General features: G+C 45.3%; 2 protein-coding genes across 2 annotated transcripts; both read left to right on the forward strand.

Annotated features, from left to right (window-relative positions):
- Nucleotides 1-286: 286 nt before the first annotated feature.
- Nucleotides 287-12,969, forward strand: mvp (major vault protein). The gene is made up of 17 exons (XM_079177793.1): nt 287-442; nt 2,117-2,289; nt 2,617-2,812; nt 2,989-3,112; nt 3,229-3,360; nt 4,095-4,189; nt 4,860-5,096; nt 5,358-5,483; nt 7,234-7,452; nt 8,037-8,272; nt 8,366-8,563; nt 9,806-9,950; nt 10,305-10,516; nt 11,536-11,652; nt 11,898-12,024; nt 12,505-12,693; nt 12,823-12,969. Exons 2-17 carry the CDS (start codon nt 2,132-2,134, stop codon nt 12,946-12,948), a joined length of 2,637 nt encoding a protein of 878 aa, XP_079033919.1. The 5' UTR covers nt 287-442; nt 2,117-2,131; the 3' UTR covers nt 12,949-12,969.
- A 1,971-nt stretch (nt 12,970-14,940) lies between these two features.
- Nucleotides 14,941-23,390, forward strand: casc3 (casc3 exon junction complex subunit; the record flags this gene model as incomplete). The annotated part of the gene is given in 14 exon segments (XM_079177821.1): nt 14,941-15,135; nt 17,216-17,240; nt 17,956-18,011; nt 18,433-18,525; nt 18,626-18,808; nt 19,186-19,334; nt 19,533-19,709; nt 20,029-20,466; nt 20,468-21,048; nt 21,492-21,668; nt 22,466-22,564; nt 22,653-22,819; nt 22,897-23,122; nt 23,253-23,390. Coding segments are annotated over 13 exon segments (2,487 nt in total). The 3' UTR covers nt 23,044-23,122; nt 23,253-23,390.
- Between the last annotated feature and the right edge of the window lie 1,310 nt (nt 23,391-24,700).

Raw genomic sequence — 24,700 nt, forward strand, 5'->3', positions numbered from 1 at the left:
ATCATTTCAGAGAAACAATCATCATGTTCTGGTTATTTCATAATGACGTCACAGTCACAGTGTGATCAGATGTGATCAGCTGAGCCTCGTCATCAGAAACAGATGTCGCTTCACGCGACGCTTCTGAGGAAAGGACGTCTCATGTCTCTTAAAACATGTTTCCTCGTCTCCTCTCTCCTCGCTTGGTTTCCTCCATGCATCCCTGGTGGGAGGGACTAACACGCAAGGAAAGGAGCCAAGTGAGGGAAACGAGGATGCAATTTAGAGACTTGGGACGCACCCAGTGACGCAGCGCTGCAGCGGCCGGTAAATCACGTGACTACCGAGCCGTGTTTCCGGTAAACACGCCCAGCAGCAGCTGTCTCTATGGTTCTACTGGTTCCTCCTTATTCCCCAGTAGCACCAGGAACCGTCTGCACCCTGCTGAGCCTCACGCGACCAGGTAAGAACTCCTTTAACGCGACTTCTCTCTGAATCACGGTGAGATGTTCAGACCGGCTTCATCCGGTCCACCGAGCACGGATCCGGTCACCGTGCTGGTCTTCTGGTCCTAACACCGAGAGCTCGGTGACGTGGCGCGACGGTCCACATGAGAACCGGCTCAGTTCGTTCACACCGCAGATCTCAGATCTCTGTCCACGCGACGCTGAGATGAGTGCGTGTGTCACACCGTGAGTCAGCGCGCGTGACTTTAAGACCAGGAAGCAGCGACAGAGGACCTGCTGTAGACCAGACCACAAGGTCTCTGCAGGCAGAACCTGTTCAGCTGGTCTGAGGGTCTCATGATGCACTTTGGACTGAACAATGCAGATTGTGTTGCTCCTGCTCCTCCTCCTCCTCCTGCTTCTCCTGCTTCTCCTCTTCCTCCTCCTGCTCCTCCTGCTTCTCCTCTTCCTCCTCCTGCTCCTCCTGCTTCTCCTCTTCCTCCTCCTGCTCCTCCTGCTTCTCCTCTTCCTCCTCCTGCTCCTCCTGCTTCTCCTCTTCCTCCTCCTGCTGCTCCTCCTGCTTCTCCTCTTCCTCCTCCTGCTCCTCCTCCTCCTCCTCCTGCTCCTCCTGCTTCTCCTCTTCCTCCTCCTGCTGCTCCTCCTGCTTCTCCTCTTCCTCCTCCTGCTCCTCCTCCTCCTCCTCCTGCTTCTCCTCTTCCTCCTCCTGCTCCTCCTCCTCCTCCTCCTCCTCCTGCTCCTGCTCCTCCTCTTCCTCCTCCTGCTGTGTTTGTGTCAGTCCGTGTCTCAGGCTGTGGTTCAGTGATCTGATCCATAATGTAATAATCAGTTTAATCCTCCTGTGGTAGAAACACTTCCTCCTCATGAATAAACGCGTCTCTGTACCTTTAACCAGCTGCTTTCTCTGCACCTCATTCTATTGTTACGTCATTCTATTGTTACGTCATTCTATTGTTACGTCATTCTATTGTTACGGCTGCAACTAATAATTATTTCTCATCTGTTAATTCATTGTTTTTATCTTTAAAATGTGATAAACTATTATTCTCTGTAATGTTCAGACTTTGTCCTGTGTGTGACAGGTGTGTGTGTGTGACAGGTGTGTGTGTGTGTGACAGGTGTGTGTGTGTGACAGTGTGTCTGTGTGTAATAGGTGTGTGTATGTGACAGGTGTGTGTGTGTGTGTGTGACAGGTGTGTGTGTGTGTGACAGGTGTGTGTGTGTGACAGGTGTGTGTGTGTGTGACAGGTGTGTGTGTGTGTAATAGGTGTGTGTATGTGACAGGTGTGTCTGTGTGTGTGTAATAGGTGTGTCTGTGTGTAATAGGTGTGTGTGTGTGTGTGTGTGTGTGTGTGACAGGTGTGTGTGTGTGTAATAGGTGTGTCTGTGTGTGTGACAGGTGTGTCTGTGTGTGTGTGTGTGTTCATACCTGACTTCATTCTTCTCTAAATAAACTCTACAAAAGTCATTTTTCTCTCAACGTTCACGTAGAGTTCACAACCATCTCACCGTCTTCACTCTGAGTCCAGTGCCGGAGTTCTACTTCCTGTTTTTACAATTCATACAAACACAATAACTTCAAGAGAACATATTCGTTCTAATAATTAATAACACGTTTTGATTCAGACGGTTTAAGGTGTCGGTGCTGGTTTTAACGTCTCCCGTCTCTGCAGCGTTTATTGTGGATCATGTCTCAGAAGGGAGGGAACCGAGGACCTGAGGGTCTGATGGAGGCGTCCATCATCCGCATCCCCCCCCACCACTACATCCACGTGCTGGACCAGAACACCAACATCGCCCGGGTGGAGATCGGACCGCTCACCTACATCCGGCAGGACAACGAGAGGTCAGAGCAGGAACCTTACAAGGAACCTTAGGAAGGATCCTTAGGAAGGAACCTTAGAAGGGACCTTTAGAAGGGACCTTAGAAGATTCCTTTAGAAGGAACCTTTAGAAGAAACCTTAGAAGATTCCTTTAGAAGGAACCTTTAGAAGGAACCTTAGAAATACCCATAACTCTCAGCCTTTGTCCGTCACACGAGCAGGAACGTGTGAGCGGTATTGAAGGCGTCTCAGTGAACCTGTGCTGGTGATTGATTTCATGATTGATCGTTTTCCAGATGCGCGTTCCGTCGTCAATGGTTCCGTCTCCTTTGGTTCTTTGCGTCCTCAGGGTTCTGTTCCCTCCGGTCCGGATGACGATGGTGCCGCCGCGTCACTACTGCGTGGTCATCAACCCGGTCGCCCGCGACGACGACAAGCAGGTCCTCTTCGACCAATCCGGTCAGGCCAAACTTCGCCACGCCGACCTGGAGATCCGTCTGACCCAGGACCCGTTCCCCCTGTACCCGGGGGAGGAGGTCCAGCAGGTGGGTCAGAGGCCCCGCCTCCTTTTTATCCAAAACTTTATTGATCATCACACAAAGACACAGACGGTCATTGACGAGGCTCAGGTCAAAATATATCGACATATTTAAAAATAGTTTTGATATTTAACTTAGTTAATATATTCAGTATATTTAACATATTGATCATCTCGTTCCAGGAAGTGACTCCGCTGCAGATCGTGTATCCCGACACGGCTCTGCGTCTTCAGGCTCTGCTGGACTTTGAGGAGGAGGGAGGAGACAAGAGAATCGCTGGAGACGAGTGGCTGTTTGAGGGACCAGGTGGGTTCTTATTCATCACTAAACACATCCGTCATATCTCTGCTCACATAGCAGAGACTTTAACCTCCTCCTGTAATACATGTGAAGAGTCTGGATGTTCTGTGTTCTGGTCTCAGGGACCTACATCCCCAGGAAGGAGGTGGCCGTGTTGGAGACCATCAAGGCCACGGTGATCAGAGAGAACCAGGCCATCAGACTGAGGGCTCGCAAGGAGGGAGTGGACCGAGAGGGGGTCCGCCGGGTCACAGGTAACTCACACTCTGAGGGGGCGGAGTCACAGGTAACACACACACACTGAGGGGGCGGAGTCACAGGTAACACACACACACACTGAGGGGGCGGGGTCACAGGTAACACACACACACTGAGGGGGCGGAGTCACAGGTAACGCATACACACTGAGGGGGCGGAGTCACAGGTAACACACTGAGGGGGAGGAGTCACAGGTAACACACACACACTGAGGGGGCGGAGTCACAGGTAACACACTGAGGGGGCGGAGTCACAGGTAACACACACTCTGAGGGGCGGGGTCACAGGTAACTCACACTCTGAGGGGCGGGGTCACAGGTAACTCACACTCTGAGGGGGCGGGGTCACAGGTAACACACACACACTGAGGGGGCGGAGTCACAGGTAACGCATACACACTGAGGGGGCGGAGTCACAGGTAACACACTGAGGGGGAGGAGTCACAGGTAACACACACACACTGAGGGGGCGGAGTCACAGGTAACACACTGAGGGGGCGGAGTCACAGGTAACACACACACTGAGGGGGCGGAGTCACAGGTCACATGGGGAGACTTTTCTTCCTCCATAAAACTTCTGTCAATGTTTTAAATTTACGGGTGTTGCATTGGAAGTTTATTCATTCTTCATTTTCGTTAGTGAACGTTAAAGTGCAGTAAAGTAGTTTTCTTTCCTATAATCCAGATTTCGTAGTTTTAATTAATAACGTGTGTGTGTGTGTGTATTGCAGGTGAGGAGTGGCTGGTCAGTAAGGTGGGAGCGTACCTTCCAGGAGCCCATGAAGAAGTCGTCGACATCGTGAACGCTTTCATCCTGACGGACAAGGTGAGTCGACGCCTCGCCGGCTCCGCCCCCGAGAACCAAACCTGAAGCGAGTTTTCACCGCGGGATCATTTGTGTTTATTCGCGTGACTCAGATGTAGACGCCAACGTTTCATCAGCCAGCACTGATTAAACATGTTTGTTGCTTTGTCCCAGAAAACTGAACGCATGTGTTGCTGTGACGTAGAATCAACAAACGGATCAAAATGATGCAGAAATAACTGCAGAGCGACGCTGATTCATGAGAAGTCTGAATTCATGTTTTGTTAGTTCTCTCTGCAAGACGACAAGCAAATAACTGTTAAAGGTTTTCTGAATGGAGTTTGGATCGATCAGTGCTATGCTAAGCTAACATTGTAGCTTCTCCATCAACACTCAGCATAAAGTTATCTTGTGTGTAAATACACTTCAGTGTTTGATCTGTTCTCTGAACATATACGAGGACGTCTGGACACATCTGAGTGAACACACTCCATTATTATAACATTAATAATGATTTTCTCAGCTCTGATGGTTTTTGTGTCTCGTGAATTTTGCGTCCACTTGATCGAGCCCAGAACTGTGCCGTTTAAAGGAGCATCACAACACTTTAAACACTTTAAACACTTTAAACACTTTAAACACTTTAAACACGTGGAAACGTGACCCTTGTCGTGTGCTCGTGGCTCCTCAGAAAGCGCTCCACGTTCGCGCCCTGCGGGTCTTTAAGGACGCCGGCAGGCGGGACCGGCGCACGGGGGAGGAGTGGCTGGTCACCATGGACGACCGGGAGGCTCACATCCCGTCGGTGGCGGAGGAGGTGGTGGGGGTGGTGGACGTGACCACGCTGAGCAGCAGGCAGTACTGCGTGATCCTGGACCCGGTCGGACCCGACGGGAAACCTCAGCTGGGACAGAAGAGGGTGGTGAAGGTGAGGATCCGATGCTGTCTGACACGTCTACATGTTAATGTTACGCACACGTTACAGTTAGTTTGTTGAATCGGTGCCGTTACGTCTGAATTTATCCGAATCCTGCAAATAAAATGTCTGAATTAAAGACAAATATTCCAGTTTGTCTTTGTTGAAATCAGTCTGTCTCTCAATCTGTTCTGTAATACTACTTTAGTTATAAGTACATTATGTACTTATTCTCCCCATAACGCACGTCATCTTTTTCTTTCTCTCCGTCAGGGTGAGCGCTCATTTTTCCTGCAGCCGGGCGAGCTCCTTGAAAGCGGCATTCAGGACGTGTACGTGCTGTCGGAGGAGGAGGGCCTGGTGCTGAGGGCTGTGGAGGCGTTCAATGACACCGAGGAGGTGAGGACAGAGTCCACACTGTACACAAGAAGTACTACGATACTCTCACTTCAATGGAAGTACTAATACCACAGCGTAGGAATACTCTGTTACAAGTAAAAGTGCTGCGTTCAAAGATTGACTTCAGGAAAAGTACAAAAGTATTCGCTTTTATTTTCCTTTAAAAGTACTTATTATTCAGAATAATATATATTTTAGTATTAAAGTTATTGATGCATTATTTTATATACAACTCTATATTAATATGTCGGCATGTATTAGTTGATTAGATTTAGTTTTAAATGAATTTGCAGAGTTAAACGTATTAAATAAATGGAGTGAATTAGAAGTATAAAGTACGCTTAAAATGGAAATTAAGTACAAGTACTTCAAAACTGTACTTAAGTGCAGTACCTCTGCACAGTAATAATAATAATAATAATAATAATAATAACTAGCACACGTTCTGCAGCGTCTTCATGTCGGGCTCTAAAGGGTTAAATGTTTCTGTGTTTGTGGAGCTTCGTCTCGTGGGACCGGTTCATCACTAAAGACTTTGAATAAATCAAAGTCTGTTCAGTCTGGTATGAGGTGTGTCTCTGTGGGTTAAAGTCCTCGGACCTTTGTTCAGAGGCGTCGCTGCTTGAGGCTCCTGCAGGTATTTGTGGGTAAAGGGAGGAGGTCTCGATGTGAAGGATCAGCTGCTGTTGAGTAGCTTTAAGCTCTGATCACACAGCATGATTGATGGGTTTGTAGTTTATTGGAGCTATAGAAACCACCTTTTAGCACCGTAGCAACAAATCCCTTCACCCACAGCAGCTTCTTTCCTCATGATTTAAAAAGAGGTCAAAGGTCATCATCTGCTCATTAATTCAATGGAGTCTATCGGCCACATTTAAAAATGTCGTTGGTTTGTGGACGTTTTGAAGCCTCGACTTTGGCGTTTTGTCCGTCGCCATCTCGTTTGTTCACAACCAGTGAACAGGAAGTGACCATATATGGACTGAGGAGCGACGTAGAGACCTGTCAATCACTGTGTAGCCCCGCCCCTAAAGCATCCCCTGCTTTATGGTCTGTGTGACTCTAAATGGACCATCATTTACTAAATGAACATCATGCTGTATTGAAGAAGACTTGAAACTAGAGATTGAGACCATAAACTCATGTTTACAATGTTTACTGAGGTAATAAATCAAGAGAGAAGTAGAGTCATTTTCTCATAGACTTCTATACAACCAGAGGAGTCGCCCCCTGGTGGACACCAGAGAGAATGCAGGAGGTGAAAACACCGGTTCATCTCTAAAGTGTGTGTGTGTGTGTGTGTGTGTGTGTGTGTGTGTGTGTGTGTGTGTGTGTGTGTGTGTGTGTGTGTGTGTGTGTGTGTGTGTGTGTGTGTGTGTGTGTGTGTGTGTGTGTGTGAGAGATGTTTGAGGACTTGAGGTGGTTCTGTGGTTTTGTCCTTCACTGCACCATCTTCCCTTCCTAACATGGCGGACTCATTGTACCCCGACTCTGTGCTTCTTCTTCTTCTCTCCCTCCTTTCCTTTGAATCATCTCTTCATCACTCCCTCCATCCTTTTTACGTTGTCCTCCGCTTTTTGAAATGTCTTTCACTTTGGGTTTTCATTTTTCCTCTCAGTGCTCCTCTCAAACCCCCTCTCCTCTTCCTCCTCCCTCTCCTCTTCCTCCTCCCTCTCCTCCCACTCCTCCGCCGCTCCAATGCATCGCCACGTTAACCCTTCTCTCCCTCCTCCACCTCTCTCTCTGCCAGCGCGATGAGGAGGAAGAGGAGGAAGAGGAGGAAGGAGGGCAGGAGAGGGCGAAGCGCTCGAGGAGGAGCGGCGTCCTCCGTCGCCCCGGAGACCGCTGGATGCTGCGAGGACCCATCGAGTACGTCCCCCCCGTCTCCGTGGAGGTGGCGGTGAGACGACAGGCGATCCCATTGGACGAGAACGAGGGCATCTACGTCAGAGACATCAAGACGGGAAAGGTAACGAGTTTTATTGTTTCCTAAACCACTTCAACACTGGGACGGTGACACTTTACACAACAAACAATAACAAAATCAAATCTATTTTATCATACTCTTTATATATTTCTATTTTCTGGAATCTTCTGTCGTCTCTGAAGCTTAAACTTCCTCGAGCATCTTGAACGCCTCAAAGAAAGACAAGTCAACAAAATATTATATTTATCAACTATTATTGATTCCAATTTATATTTTATTTATTTTAATCCTGACAAAATAAATATATTATTTTTATCTTTTATTATGTTTTTCTTTTCATTATATTGCCTCAATTTATATTTATTTATATATCTCCTATTAAATAAGACAGTATCATTATTATACAACAATGTTAATTGTCATTGTGCTTTTTCTGAAACATTCATGCCAATAAAGCCGCTTTGAATTGAAAAATGGAATCTAAGATAAGATTGTATAGAATCCAGAGAAACTTCAAGTGCAAATATAAAACATTTAAGAACACAATGAGGTGCAAATACAATAAATAGAAGATGCCAGTGGATCATAAAGAGCATCCGGCTCACCTCCCGTGTGTCTCCTCTCAGGTGCGCGCTGTGATCGGTCACACCTACATGCTGACTCAGGACGAGGAGCTGTGGCAGAAGGAGCTTCCTCCCAACGTGGAGACCCTGCTGGCTTCTAATCTGGACCCGCTGGCCGACCGCTCGGACCGGACCAGGACCGGACAGGGCCAGCCGAGGGACAAGACCAGGGTGGTCTCCTACCGGGTCCCCCACAACGCCGCCGTCCAGGTGTACGACTACAGAGAGAAGAAGGCCAGGTGAGGGACTCTCAGGGTCGTCTGCTGTCCAGGTGGAGGATGTGACGGGGAACACGATGGGGCTGACGTGGGGTTGTTGGTTTTTGTCTTCAGGGTGTTGTTCGGACCGGAGTTGGTGATGTTGGGACCCGACGAGCAGTTCACTATGCTGTCGCTGTCCGGAGACAAACCGAAGAGGGCCAACGTCATCAAGGCCATCTGCCTCCTGCTGGGACCCGACTTCTTCACCGACGTCATCACCATCGAGACGGCCGACCACGCCCGCCTGCAGCTGCAGCTCTCCTACAACTGGTAACCGGGAAACATCTCGTAACAGCTGGGTTGAGCTTTGTCCAGAACAAATAAAGACTGAACCAGAAGCTAACTCTAATCTAAAGGGAACTAGAAGCTAACTTGTGATCTAAAGGGAACTAGAAGCTAACTTGTGATCTAAAGGGAACTAGACGCTAACTTGTGATCTAAAGGGAACTAGAAGCTAACTTGTGATCTAAAGGGAACTAGAAGCTAACTTGTGATCTAAAGGGAACTAGAAGCTAACTTGTGATCTAAAGGGAACTAGAAGCTAACTTGTGATCTAAAGGGAACTAGAAGCTAACTTGTGATCTAAAGGGAACTAGACGCTAACTTGTGATCTAAAGGGAACTAGAAGCTAACTCTAATCTAAAGGGAACTAGAAGCTAACTCTAATCTAAAGGGAACTAGAAGCTAACTTGTGATCTAAAGGGAACTAGACGCTAACTTGTGATCTAAAGGGAACTAGAAGCTAACTTGTGATCTAAAGGGAACTAGAAGCTAACTCTAATCTAAAGGGAACTAGAAGCTAACTTGTGATCTAAAGGGAACTAGACGCTAACTTGTGATCTAAAGGGAACTAGAAGCTAACTTGTGATCTAAAGGGAACTAGAAGCTAACTTGTGATCTAAAGGGAACTAGACGCTAACTTGTGATCTAAAGGGAACTAGAAGCTAACTTGTGATCTAAAGGGAACTAGAAGCTAACTCTAATCTAAAGGGAACTAGAAGCTAACTTGTGATCTAAAGGGAACTAGACGCTAACTTGTGATCTAAAGGGAACTAGAAGCTAACTTGTGATCTAAAGGGAACTAGAAGCTAACTTGTGATCTAAAGGGAACTAGACGCTAACTTGTGATCTAAAGGGAACTAGAAGCTAACTTGTGATCTAAAGGGAACTAGAAGCTAACTCTAATCTAAAGGGAACTAGAAGCTAACTTGTGATCTAAAGGGAACTAGACGCTAACTTGTGATCTAAAGGGAACTAGAAGCTAACTTGTGATCTAAAGGGAACTAGAAGCTAACTTGTGATCTAAAGGGAACTAGGATCAATGTTGTGTTTTGTACAATGAGTAAGATAAACACATGCTGCTGTGCGTGCATGCAAAAGTGCTTCAATTAATTCCGGTTTGATGCATCAGCAAAAATACATCTCTCCTTCCTCTCTGCTCTGAACACTCCTTTATGTTCTCCCATCGTATTAAATGTTACATCTCTTCCTGTCCTGTTTATTCCTCTCCAGGCACTTTGACGTGAAGTCTCCGGTGGACTCTGCTGATGCAGCAGCTCTGTTTTCAGTTCCCGACTTTGTCGGAGACTCGTGCAAAGCCATCGCCTCCCGAGTCAGAGGAGCTGTCGCCTCCGTGCAGTTTGACGATTTCCACAAGGTTCGTATTTCACTGTTCTTCTGTTTCATGGGTATTGTAAAAAAGAGCATACTTGTGCATACTCAACCGGTGGTGAAGGAAGATCCTTTACTTCAGTAACTGTACTAATACCACACAATAAAAATTATCTGTTGAAACTGTTCCTTCAGTACAATCAGTAAAATGTAGTTAGTGTATTCATATGTTTTGTTTTTGTGTATAGAAATCTTAATTAAAGTAACTAAAGCTGTCTGACAGGAAAAGACTAAAGTAAAAGTACCATAAATCTTTATACAGTACTTCGTTCTACTTATTCAAATTACATCAAAGATCTTTTTTACTCGTCATCAATCAAAGATCTTTTCTGGTTTGTAGAACTCCAACCGGATCATCTGCTCGGCGGTGTTCGGGTTCGATGAGAAGCTGGCGGTTCGTTCAAACCTTCGCTTCAACCAGAACAACCTGATGATCAGCAGCGTGGACATCCAGTCTGTGGAGCCCGTCGACCAGAGGACAAGGGACGCCCTGCAGAAGAGCGTCCAGCTGGCCATCGAGATCACCACCAACTCCCAGGAGGCCGCCGCACGGTCCGACAACGCACACATGCACACATTACTGTTAAAGCTTGTTATTTCTACAGGCAGCTGGGAACATCAAAAAGGAAATCAAACGCCAATATAGAACCAGAAAGGATAAACTAAGGGGAACGAGAAGCTAACTCTAAACTGAGGGGAACTAGAAGCTAACTCTAAACTAAGGGGAACTAGAAGTTAACTCTAAACTAAGGGGAACTAGAAGCTAACTCTAAACTAAGGGGAACTAGAAGTTAACTCTAAACTAAGGGGAACTAGAAGCTAACTCTAAACTAAGGGGAACTAGAAGCTAACTCTAAACTAAGGGGAACTAGAAGTTAACTCTAAACTAAGGGGAACTAGAAGCTAACTCTAAACTAAGGGGAACTAGAAGCTAACTCTAAACTAAGGGGAACTAGAAGCTAACTCTAAACTAAGGGGAACTAGAAGTTAACTCTAAACTAAGGGGAACTAGAAGTTAACTCTAAACTAAGGGGAACTAGAAGCTAACTCTAAACTAAGGGGAACTAGAAGTTAACTCTAAACTAAGGGGAACGAGAAGCTAACTCTAAACTAAGGGGAACTAGAAGCTAACTCTAAACTAAGGGGAACTAGAAGTTAACTCTAAACTAAGGGGAACTAGAAGTTAACTCTAAACTAAGGGGAACTAGAAGCTAACTCTAAACTAAGGGGAACTAGAAGTTAACTCTAAACTAAGGGGAACTAGAAGCTAACTCTAAACTTGTATTGGTGACCAGCCTGTTCGCTAACTAGATATAAATCTGACCGTTTTGGAGGTTGTTCTGAAGCGTATTTCACAAAATGATTAATTTTAAGACGATGGAGGAATTGCTGACTGTACAATCAGCACATTTTATATCATCACAATAATAAACTAAAGTGTGTGTGTGTGTGTGTGTGTGTGTGTGTGTGTGTGTGTGTGTGTGTGTGTGTGTGTGTGTGTGTGTGTGTGTGTGTGTGTGTGTGTGTGTGTGTGTGTGTGTGTGTGTGTGTGTGTGTGTGTGTGTGTGCAGTCACGAGGCCGAGCGTCTGGAGCAGGAGGCCCGGGGGAAGATGGAGAGGCAGCGGATCACTGACCAGGCCGAGAATGAGAAAGCCAGGAGGGAGCTGCTGGAGCTGGAGGCTCTCAGGTAACATGGGGTCACGGGGTCAACTCGTCAATGGTGTGTTATTATACATCATAGTACCCAGCAGTATATAAAGTCATTAAAATGAGCTCCATCTTTACCAGCTGCAACATTAATTTGAATGCATGACTATAATACAATAATATATACATTATTCTGCAGAATGAGTACTTTCAAAGTAAATATTTAATGCAAGACTTTTACCTGTAACGATGTGGTAATACTACTTTTACTGTGTTTTTTTTCAGTGCTGCGGTGGAGAGTACAGGAGCTGCCAAGGCTGAAGCTCAGTCTCGTGCCGAAGCGGCTCGTATTCAAGGAGAGGCGGCGGTCAACGAGGCCAAACTGAAGGCTGAAGCTCAGAAGATCGAGGCGGTACGTCCTGACTTCCTGTTTCACCTTTCAACATAAACACTCAACTAAGGGGAACCAGAAGCTAACTCTAAACTAAGGAGAGCCAGACGCTAACTCTAAACTAAGGAGAGCCAGACGCTAACTCTAAACTAAGGGGAACCAGAAGCTAACTCTAAACTAAGGGGAACCAGAAGCTAACTCTAAACTAAGGGGAACCAGAAGCTAACTCTAAACTAAGGGGAACCAGACGCTAACTCTAAACTAAGGGGAACCAGAAGCTAACTCTAAACTAAGGGGAACCAGAAGCTAACTCTAAACTAAGGGGAACCAGAAGCACTAGAAAACACCTTTCAACATAAAACTCACTACACAGCAGTGCTCGAAGAAGTACTCAGATATTTCACTTTGGTATAAGTAGTAGTACCATAGTGTGGGTTCGTCTGCAAGGTTAAACAATGTGTGTGTGTGTGTGTGTGTGTGTGTGTGTGTGTGTGTGTGCAGGAGGCGGAGCTCCAGCGGCTGGCGAAGGCTCGTGAGCAGGAGCTGAGCTACAAGAAGCAGATGGACATGCTGGAGGTGGACAAGCAGAAGAACCTGTCTGAAATCGAGAGTCATCGCTTCAGTCAGCTGGTGGAGAGTCTGGGCAGCGACACGCTGAGGGAGATAGCCAGAGCCGGACCTGAGCTGCAGGTACTGCTACTAGTACTGTTTCCACTACTACCATCTAGCCTCTAACATTCTAAACTCAAGTCCTCTTCCTGAGTTATTTTTCTCCAGCAGACCTTTTTAAAAACTCTCCGTGTGTTTCTCGTCCTCCAGGTGAAGATGCTTCAGGCTCTGGGTTTGAAGTCGACCCTCATCACTGATGGGTCGTCTCCCATCAACCTCTTCACCACAGCCAACGGCCTGCTGGGGGCGCTGTCTGGACAGGGACAGGGAGAGTGAGAGAGGAGGAAGAGGAGGAAGAGGAGGAAGAGGAGGAAGAGGAGGGAGAGGGGGAAGAGGAGGGAGAGGAGGAAGAGGAGGGAGAGGGGGAAGAGGAGGGAGAGGAGGGAGAGGGGGAAGAGGAGGAAGAGGAGGGAGAGGGGGAAGAGGAGGAAGAGGAGGGAGAGGGGGAAGAGGAGGGAGAGGAGGAAGAGGAGGGAGAGGAGGGAGAGGGGGAAGAGGAGGGAGAGGAGGGAGAGGGGGAATAGATTGTCCAAAAGTAAACCTCAACAGATTCTCATCTTTCTGACACTTTAAACTGACTTTCAAAGTTGTCGTACGACATTCAGATCATTAATATCTGACGACGCTGTCAGCGCTGTTAGTGGTGCTACTGTTGTTAGCACGGTTAGCTCTGTCAACACTGTTAGCACTGTTAGCTTCAGCCTTCTCCATGTTGAGAGCCATATGGAGGCAACAGAAATGCTCTAAATATTGTATTTGTCACTTTTAAATCAAAACAATGTGCCTTTTCATTTAAAGATGAACTTCACGGGTTTGTTAAATCTCACGCAGTGCATCTTAATCTCATGTTGTCATCAAACTGTGATACTAACATGTAACTAATATGTTCTAAAGCCAGTGTTCTAACATCGGCTATGACGTTCTGTTTTCTACCTTTAATGAACCTTGTCTCTGTCGCCGCGCTGTGACGTGTGTTTACAGGTGAAACTCTTTTGCACTTTAAGCTAAAAAAAGAGAATCTGAGGTTTACTTTTGGTCATGAAACCAGCATGATGACACCTTTAACATTTAAACAAACCTGAGCTGCAAGAGAAGAAGAAATGTGCCTACAAACACATCTGTTTGTTCAGTCGTATAATCTGACAACCAAAGATTCCCGTTTCCTGCTTTGCACTTGGTCCTCTAGGAGTAGAAAGCAGCGCTATATGCTGATGTTTAGTTCCGTCTACGTATTAAACTGATGTTCACAAAGTGCTGTTTCTGGATAAAGAACATTAAATGCTGCTGCTGCCTCCTCTCTGTCTCTGCTGCTCATGACATCAAACTGAGAAGATATACACTCATATATATATATATACATACATACATACATACATATATATATATATATATATATATATATATATATATATATATATATATATATATATATATATATATATATATATATATATATATATATATATACATACATACATACATACATACACACATATATATATATATATATATATACATACATACATACATACATACATATACATATATATATATATATATATATATGTATATACATATATATATGTATATACATATATATATATATATACATATATATATGTATACAGACGTCTGTCAGTATAATCAATCAAAACATACTTTAAGTTATATTATATGTAGTGACAGTGATGACTTCACTTTATTAGAAACTTTAATTAACTTCAGATGTCACATTGTTACTTTATTTGACTGTTACTACTTATGTTGTATTTATTATTTTAAAAAGTTAAATTCTGTTTCCCACCCCAGTACTGTATACTTGTACATCTCAGAGGTAATGTATGTACTTGTTACTACATTATATTATTTGTATGTCTCGTGTTGGTTCTTAAGAATAAGAGACAAAAGAAACATGATCTTACAGAATATGAGGATATAAAGTAGTTGACATGCAACATAGACATTAATGCAGCAGCAATATTAATCCAATCAATACTTTTACCTGAACTAGACCTAGTACTATATCAAGTACTTTCACTGCATTAAAGGATCTGAATACTTCTATGTTGAAACAAACTCCAGCAGGTGGCAGTAGATACACAATAAGATGTCTTATTTTATTTTGTAATGCTAAATTGTAAGTACTAGACATCCTGATCCAGTTGGTGGCGGTAATGCACCAATTAATTGTTTGCCAACTGCCAATAAACCTCGAAGAAGAAGAGCCCCTGTTTCCTGTTTCCTGTTTCCAACCATTCTAGATCTAAGATGGCGGACCGGCGGCGAAGGAGGAGGCGCGCGTCTCAGGACAGCGAGGACGAGTCCGGTTCAGGTTCTGGTTCTGGTTCTGACAGCGGGAGGTCTGGGTCTCCGACCACGAAGAGCCGCGTGAAGGACCCACCCGACCCACCGGAAGTAACGGCGACCCGGGTCGAGCCGAAAGTCGCCGCGGAGTCCGAGTGTGTGAGTAGCTAGCTTAGTGTTAGCTTGAAGGAAACCACAAGTTAGCTGCTTTAACGTCAACGCTGTTTGACATGGAGAGTTTTTAGGTTCAAACGGTAATACTGTGGTACGTTGGAGCAGCTGTTTTTATTGTAAACAGTCCTGGTAGTTGACCGTGTTGTCGTGGAACTGGAGACGAAGAGGCGCCACTTGGAACGCGTTTACACGGATACACATTTCACCATAACACCGGTACCGCGACTCTCTGGAGGGTTTCTACTAAATATGAGAAGCTCCAGGTTGTCATGTTGGCCAGTTAGCTTAGCTTAAAGAGACGTTGTTTACACCCAGGTGTTGGCAGGGAGTTAGGGTTTTCTGTTTAGCATCCGGCTAGGCCTAATGCTAACGAGACTTCTGCCACGTCCAGAAGTCTCGTTCACTTAGAACTGATGTTTGTTACTGAGGAGCAGTGATGAAGTATTCAGATCCTTTACTATGTGTACTAATACCTCACAGTAATGATACTATGTTACAGTAAAAGTACTAATACCTCACAGTAATGATACTATGTTACAGTAAAAGTACTAATACCTCACAGTAATGATACTATGTTACAGTAAAAGTACTAATACCTCACAGTAATGATACTATGTTACAGTCAAAGTACTAATACCTCACAGTAATGATACTATGTTACAGTAAAAGTACTAATACCTCACAGTAATGATACTATGTTACAGTCAAAGTACTAATACCTCACAGTAATGATACTATGTTACAATCAAAGTACTAATACCTCACAGTAATGATACTATGTTACAGTCAAAGTACTAATACCTCACAGTAATGATACTATGTTACAATCAAAGTACTAATACCTCACAGTAATGATACTATGTTACAGTAAAAGTACTAATACCTCACAGTAATGATACTATGTTACAGTCAAAGTACTAATACCTCACAGTAATGATACTATGTTACAGTAAAAGTACTAATACCTCACAGTAATGATACTATGTTACAGTCAAAGTACTAATACCTCACAGTAATGATACTATGTTACAATCAAAGTACTAATACCTCACAGTAATGATACTATGTTACAGTCAAAGTACTAATACCTCACAGTAATGATACTATGTTACAGTAAAAGTACTAATACCTCACAGTAATGATACTATGTTACAATCAAAGTACTAATACCTCACAGTAATGATACTATGTTACAGTAAAAGTACTAATACCTCACAGTAATGATACTATGTTACAATCAAAGTACTAATACCTCACAGTAATGATACTATGTTACAGTAAAAGTACTAATACCTCACAGTAATGATACTATGTTACAGTAAACACATGTCAGTTTAGATGATTTTATCTGATAATCCATTTGTTGTTTGGTTTGTTTAAATAGTGAGAAATGTCCCAAAGTGACTCGTTTAATCTTCAACATTACTTCTAATAAATTAACATTATTACTTCTGGAACCAGCAAATGTTTTGACAGGATAAATGACTTCAACCATTAAAATGTGTTCATGTAAATATAAGTATATAAACATGACTTCATAGGAGTGTTGTGAGTGTTTTAGGTGTTTTGTGAGGACCACGTGTAGGTTATTACTCACACAGACGAGTGGTTTGAATGCTTCTTCGTCAGTATTTTTCACTTTTTTGTATTTTTATTCTCAGACTCAAACAAACATTGATACTCGTCACTGAACAGTTTAGAGTTTAGAGCCGCTCTGATTGAAGTCTGATTCTGAAGTTCTCCTTCATTTGAGGCTTCGTCCACAGCGCTACGCTTACACACAGACAGACCTGCCTCCAGCTTGTAACTACATTTATAGATTACGATTATAAATATCAAGAGTACTATAATACTTGTATTTTCTGTAACTAAGCAACCGATCTATTTCCTGTTTACACATCACCCTCAGACCAGTGAACCTGAACAGTTTGTGTTTAGATGTTTTAAACAGGAAGAGATCCGTGTGGATGAAGCGTCTAAGCATGTTAGCATGTTAGCATCTCCCACTGAGATGCTATCAAAGTGTTGTTGTTCTTCCTGCTGATGTTTGTTTTTCTCTCTGCAGGAGAGTGAAGATGGTGTCGGAGAAGGTAAAGACATGAAGCCAGCAACACGCCAGCAACACACCTACAACATGCCTAAAACACACCTACAACACGCCTACAACACGCCAGCAACATACAGCAACACACCTACAACACGCCAGCAACACGCCAGCAACATACAGCAACACGCCAGCAACATGCCTAAAACACACCTACAACACGCCAACAACATACAGCAACACACCTACAACACGCCAACAACATACAGCAACACGCCTATAACACGCCAGCAACATACAGCAACACGCCAGCAACATGCCTAAAACACACCTACAACACGCCAACAACATACAGCAACACACCTACAACACGCCAGCAATACGCCAACAACATACAGCAACATACAGCAACACCATACAGCAACACGCCAGCAACATACAGCAACACGCCAGCAACATACAGCAACACACCAGCAACATACAGCAACACGCCAACACCATACAGCAACACGCCAGCAACATACAGCAACACGCCAACACCATACAGCAACACGCCAGCAACATACAGCAACACACCAGCAACATACAGCAACACGCCAACACCATACAGCAACACGCCAGCAACATACAGCAACACGCTAACACCATACAGCAACACGCCAGCAACATACAGCAACACAGAGCTTGTTGGTTTTACTGGTGCAGTAACAAAGTGACTGAAATCAACCCGTCTCTCTGTCTCTCTGTCTGTCTCGGTCCAGCCGTCCTCTCTGACTACGACAGCGCTGATCCAGAAGAAAACGGATCACATTCGGAGGTAAACACACATCAGCTGTGTGAGGAGGAGGAGGATGAAGATGCTCTGTTAATATGTTGTTTACATGATTTATTTTATATTTATTTATTATTATAGAACTATATTTATATATAAATATGCTCTTCATATTGTGAGATGTTTTTAAGTCTGTTAGAATTAATCCACTAAATCATAATAATTACAGATTGTTTACTTTGTCGATACTCAACATTCGGCTGAAAAGATGTTTTTATCTTAAACAGATAAATAAGAAATATAATAATAATAATAATAATAATAGTGAAATAAAAACCACAAGTTCTGTTCAAAGTAGAATAATGAACTGAATTAAGTTCAAATGTTTTTCTCTGTAATAAATGTTTATTCTGCACTAAATAAACATTTCAGTATTTAACTGTTAAAACTCATCTTCCTCTTTTAGGGAGCGGAGGAGGAAGAGGAGGCTGAGCAGTACAGCGATGAAGAAGCTCCTCCAGCAGCCAGCGAGCTTAAACCACCTGCAGCCGACGGCCCGACGAAGATAGAGGAGGAGGAGGAGGAGGAGGAGGAGAAGGAGGAGGGGGGGGGGGGAGGAGGAGGAGAAGAAGGAGGTGGTGGTGGTGGTGGTGGTGGAGGATGAAGGAGAGGAGGAGGAGGAGGAGGAGGAGGTGGTGGAGGATGAAGGAGAGGAGGAGGAAGGAGGACACAGTAAAGAGGAAGGAGGACACAGTAAAGAGGAAGGAGGACGCAGTAAAGAGGAGAGCAAAGCCGAGGAGACAGGAAACCTGGAAGGAGAGAGACAGAGCGGAGACGGACAGGTGAGACAACATGATGTAGTAAAATGTATTAATACATCATTTTACTACACTAAGTACTGTTTTAAGTACATTTAGTTTATAATACTTCTACTGAGGTCAGGTGTGACTGCAGTAAAGGTCACAGATCATGTTTTTGATCACAATTTAGTTTTGATTGACTCGTCACGTTCATCACGTGATGTGTTCAAGGACCCTCGGACATATGATCATGTGAGCATTATGACAGCCTCTGGTTGTGATAAACGCTGTAGTTTGAAAATAAATGCTGCTGTGTTTAAAAGCAAACACTTCTCTCTCACACACACACACACACACACACACACACACACACACACACACACACACACACACACACACACACACACACACACACACAGGAGTCCACAGACGACCCTGAGATGAAGGGCGGGGATACACCTGGTCAGAAGCTCGACGATGACGAGGACAGAAAGAACCCGGCTTACATCCCGAGGAAGGGTTTGTTCTTTGAGCACGACGTCAGAGGACACGCCCAGGAGGAGGAGAGGTGGTTATTATTACCATATTCATTCATTATTATCAATATCATATTTATTATTATTATTTAGTTATTTTTAATATTTATATTTATTACAGAATAAATCTCATTGAAGCTGTAAAAACACCACAGAAGAAGATATTTGTCGGTGTTCATTGATTGGTCGTCGGGTTAGCAGTGACATCATCGTCTCTCTTCTTCTCTCAGGCCTAAAGGTCGTAACAGGAAGCTGTGGAAGGATGAAGGACGCTGGGATCACGACCGGTTCAGAGAAGAAGAACAGGCGCCGAAGAGCCGCGAGGAGCTCGTCGCCATCTACGGCTACGACATCCGGAACAACGGCGGCGGCTCCGCGGAGCGACCGTTCCGACAGCGCAGACCGAGGTGAGCGGGCAGCGGAGTCAGTGAACGCATCACGTGATTGTCTCTCTTTCTTCTTTACGTCTTTATGTTTCTGACCAAATGTCACAATTTAAAGCTTCGTTTTTTTGCTCGTTATTTTGACGGAAGCGTTGGTCACGAATGATGTGTTTGAAGACCGTCGGAAAGATGAAACTCTGACTGTTTTTACAGCTTCTGCTTGAGATAATCGTAGTTTTTGGGGATTGTTTAAATAAAACATGTTTGTGGTTCAGAAGGTTGAATCCTCGTTAATCTAAAAGAGTTGAATGAGTTGAATCTGAATGTTTTTGTCTCCCTGCAGACAAAGTTTGTCTCCCAGCAGAGACAAACGCTGGAGAGACGGAGGAGGAGAGCGACCGGTCCGGTCCTGGCAGAGTAGTGGAGGAGGAGGAGGAGGAGGAGGAGGAGGAGGAGGAGGAGGAGGTCTGAACAGAGGAGGAGGAGGAGCTCCTCCGTCATCCATCCACTCGTCCTCCACCTCCCCGTCCTCCCTCCCTCTCTCCTCCGTTCACCGTAACAACAACAACAACCCCTCCAGGCCGCCGCCGCCCCGCAGCCGACCGTCCCACCACGGCCACATGCACCTCCCGCCCCAATACAGGAACACTAACAACGAATCAAACGCGCCCCAGATGCACCCCAGAGACCGACAGGGCCCCAAAGCCCCGTCTGACCCCTCAGGGGACCGGGGCCTGGTCATCAGGGGACCTGGGCGGGGGGGTGGTGGGGGGGGGGAGGGGCCCCTCCGTGGTCATCGAGGACGTTACGGTCGGAGGCGTTCGGGATCAGGACCCGAGTGTCGTAACGGCAGCGACGTCGTCGCAACCGGGCGGGTACCAGTCGGCGTCGCCGAGACGCCAGCATCAAGAACAGAGGGGCGGGGCCGACAGGGCCGCGTCGGGATTGGCCGCTTCGTCCTCTGACCCCTCCTCCCTGCAGTCGACCAATCGGGGGGGCTCTCCTCCGGCCGAGCGGCCGCCGGTGGAGCGGAAGTCTTACTCTCTGGCTCGCAGGACTCGCTCTCGGCCCGCGGACCTGGGCAGCAAACAGCCGTCTGTGGAGGAGTCCGCCGCCACCACCGGAGGAGGGAACGCCGCCGCCGCCGCCACCTCCTCCTCGCCCAGCGGCGTGGGGGGGAAGAGCTGGTCGGGAGCAGGAGACGAGCCGAGTCAGGGGGGAGGAGGAGGAGGAGGAGGAGGAGGCGGCGGCGGCGGCGGCGGCGGAGGAGTGACGGAGCTGGACCAGGACGTGGCTCGACTCAGTCTGGCCGGGCAGAGCTGGAGTCCGAGTCCAACGTCCTACTTCAGGTCTGAGATGAGAGGTGAGTCTTCTTCCATCTTCGTCATCATTCGTGGAGTAACAGACCGTTCACTGTTAACCATCAGAGTGTCAATAAAGTTTCACTGACTCAGTAGAACTTGTTTCTAGTCTCTGATCATGTTTCACTGTAAACAACCAATCAGAGGAGAGCTAGTAACGTTAGCAGCACCGCTAACGGCTAACCAGCGAGGTTCACTTCAGTGACATCATGATGCCTTCAGGCTCTGCTCAGTGAACATGAGTACTCTTGGTACTTCACCTAAAACACAGTACAAATACGAGTACTTCACATCTTAACTCTGTAGTTTGGATCTTTCTGGTTTTATTTCATCCTCTTGTTGTACATTTACTTCCTTCTTGAGCAAACTGAAGTTTTACTTCTTAAATATATTTGGTATGTTGTCAACATCTCTCCGTATATATCTTCCTCTTCCTCTTCCTCAGGCCTCCCCAGCACCATGCACATCCCCAGCAGCCCGCCTCAGTTCCCCAACATGGAGGAGATGAGTGTCGGCTCTAATCGAGCCAAACGCTACTCGTCCCAACGCCAGAGACCCGTCCCGGAGCCGGCGCCGCCCGCCATGCACCTCGGGGTGATGGAGGGACACTACTACGAGCCCAGTAAGACCAGAACACCCAGCGGGTCCCAGACCTGTATATAGAATAAACAGCAGTTATATTTAGAATATCCAACACTCCATCAGTGATCTTTAAATCTACTGCAGCAGCTCTTCAGTCAGCGTAGTGCTGCTGCTCACCAGCAGAGGGCAGCAGAGCTCATCGCTGTTTCACTACGAGCTTCATGGAACAGATTTGTTTTTATGTTGTTATTGTTGTTCATTTATCAAACAATAGAATTGTTGTTTCCAGCAGTTTTCCGTGTGTGTGTGTGTGTGTGTGTGTGTGTGTGTGTGTGTGTGTGTGTGTGTGTGTGTGTAAAACTATTCCACCTTCAGCCTCGTCTCCTCTTAATGAAATAGCTTAGCTTAGCTTAGCTTAGCTTAGCTTAGCTTAGCTATGGCTGGTTTTTCTGATAGAACAGTTTGTCACACTTGATGTGTTCAAGGACTATTGGAAAGATAAAATTCTGCTGAAAATGTTTTTTTAAAGCTTGTGGTTGTGATGAACGGTGAAGTTTTGGTGATTTGTTTAAAGGAAAGCTGCTTCTCTGTCCCTCCGGCTGCTTCTGGTGTTCAGTTAATCTCAATGAAACGTGAACTGTTTCTCATAACTTCTCTTATTTGGGGCAGTAGTCTATTTATTTATAAGAGTGCAACATATTCTAAAATATTTATATCTGGATGTTTATTTTGGATAAAAGAGTAAAAAGTATTTTTCCTCTGAACGTTCGTGTAGTAGAAGTACCTTTAGATGAGGTGTAGTACTTGTAGTCCCTGATGAAGCCGTCTGTCTCTCAGTGTCGTATCAAGGACCAATCTACGCCCACGGAGATGGCCCCGCCCCCATCCCGCCGCAAGGCATGCTGGTCCAGCCTGAGATGCACCTGCCCCACCCCGGTCAGTCGGTTCCCCCGCAACACTTCTTAAAGGATGAAGTAGTTTCTGTTTTTATCTTCTCACTCATCTTCCTCCTCTTCCTCCTCAGGTCTCCATCCCCACCAATCAGGCGGCCCGATCGCTAACCCCGCCCTCTACGGGGGCCCGCCTGTTTCTCTGTCGCCGGGGCAACCGCAGCAGCTGCTGCCGCCGCCTTTCTACCCTCCGCCGGGGGTCATGACCTTCCCGTACCCGACCATGTACCCGACCCCGCAGGTCAGACCACGTTTCATTTGAATGTCCCGAGACGTTCTCTGTCCCGCGGACGATAAAGTTTCATTTGAATGTCTCAGGCTCAGGCCCAGGTGACCTACGGGGGCGTGACGTACTACGACACCATGCAGCAGCAGGCGCAGCCCAAACCATCGCCCCCCCGACGCACCTCGCAGCCCGTCACCGTCAAGCCCCCCCCACCGGAGATGCGCTTCGCCTCAGAGTGACTCCGCCCACCTTCACCCCCCCCCCCCCCCCCCCCCCCCCCCACCCAGAATCAGCCTCACCTCAAACAAACACGTACAGGTGAGTCCTACATCTCTGAGGTACATGTTGGACTTTTTACTCCACTTATTCTTTAATGTGTATAGTTTGAAGACGTCTGATTTGTTTGAGTCAAACGCAAAATGGCGGTTTGTTGTTTTGGTCTCCGTAGGAGGACGGAGGGTCCGTGAGGAGCAAACAGGTGAGCTCTCCAGATGGACTCTCCAGGTGGGGGGGCTCTCCAGGTGACCCTCAGCATCACTCTTCTGTTTTTCCTCTTTGTTCTCCGCCCTGTAGCAGTGAGGTCAGACTGTTCACAGGTTTGATTCCCACCAACGTGTCTTTGAGCAAAGCTGAACCTGGAAATGTAAAAGAACGTTTTTCTGTCTGATGAGTAGAAACCGTTGGAAGCGTTTAAATCCTCCCGGTCTGAGTGAACTCTGTACTTCTCTCTGTACTTTAGCTCTGATGAGCTTCATCTGTGTTTATTTTAGAGTGAACTCAGAGAAACACGAGCAGGATTTATCTTCAGTCACGTTTGTGTTTGCAGCTTCTCGTCTCAACCGGTGCTTCCTGAAAATACCTTCAACTTCTGGGAGTTTTATTCCCTCCATGGAGACTGACAGGCAGACTCGGTGAACCTGCAACTTAAACTCATAAAGTGTGAAACAAATATAATATAACGGTTTGTGGGGTTTTGTCCAGATCATTTAATTACATCTTTAAAAAATTAAAATACATAAATACATTTTTAAAAAAGAATAACTCATTTCCGAGATTAAAGTTATAAATTTATGATCTAAGATTTATAAAGAAAGAAAAACGTGAATATTCTGAGATCAGCTGTGATGTCACATCAACACACCTGTAAACAGGTGTTCAGAGTTCAACCAATCACAGTGCAGCGCCCGTCGTCTACGATTTAACAATTCACGAAGCTCGTAAAAGAAAATATTCATCACAATTAGAAACCTTCTGAAAATATTCATATTAGCAAAACATATTCTTTATTTTGAGTTTTTCATTCATTTAAATGCCTTTTTTCAACATTCAGTTGAATCAGGGCTTCTATATTGATCAGATTATATATCTAATAATCAGATTATCTGAGTTATTCGCCCACATGGACCGTGTTTAATATAAATATGTTTGTTGTTGTAATTCTCTTTTTGGCCACAAGAGGCTGAAGTGAATCAACGGCACGTTTCTCCGTTTGGACAAAAAGATTCTCGTTAGTTTTTAACGGCAGATTAAAACATTAACGTTTCGTAACTGCTACAACATGATTATTAGTATTTACATGAGAATTCAAACATGAACACTTTCAGCCTTTGTTAGCTGTTCGTGCGTCGTTATAAACTGTTAATATAAATGGTTTCTTTCTTTACTTGTCTCTCTGGGCTTCCGTAGTTTTGCCTTTTTTTAAACACTCGTCTGAAATGCTCATCGAGCAGAACGTGAGAATAAAAGTGTTTCAGAAGCTGCTGAGTTCATCGCTGCTGTAAATAAAATCCTAAACGTGTAAATAGAAGCTTGAGATGAAACGGATTCTAATAATAAAGACAGATCTGATTTAAAATAGAAATAAAACGCATCTTCAGGGACTCTAATGTTAAACGG

This window comes from Pholis gunnellus (genome assembly GCF_910591455.1).
Source record: "Pholis gunnellus genome assembly, chromosome: 17".
NCBI lineage: Eukaryota > Metazoa > Chordata > Actinopteri > Perciformes > Pholidae > Pholis > Pholis gunnellus.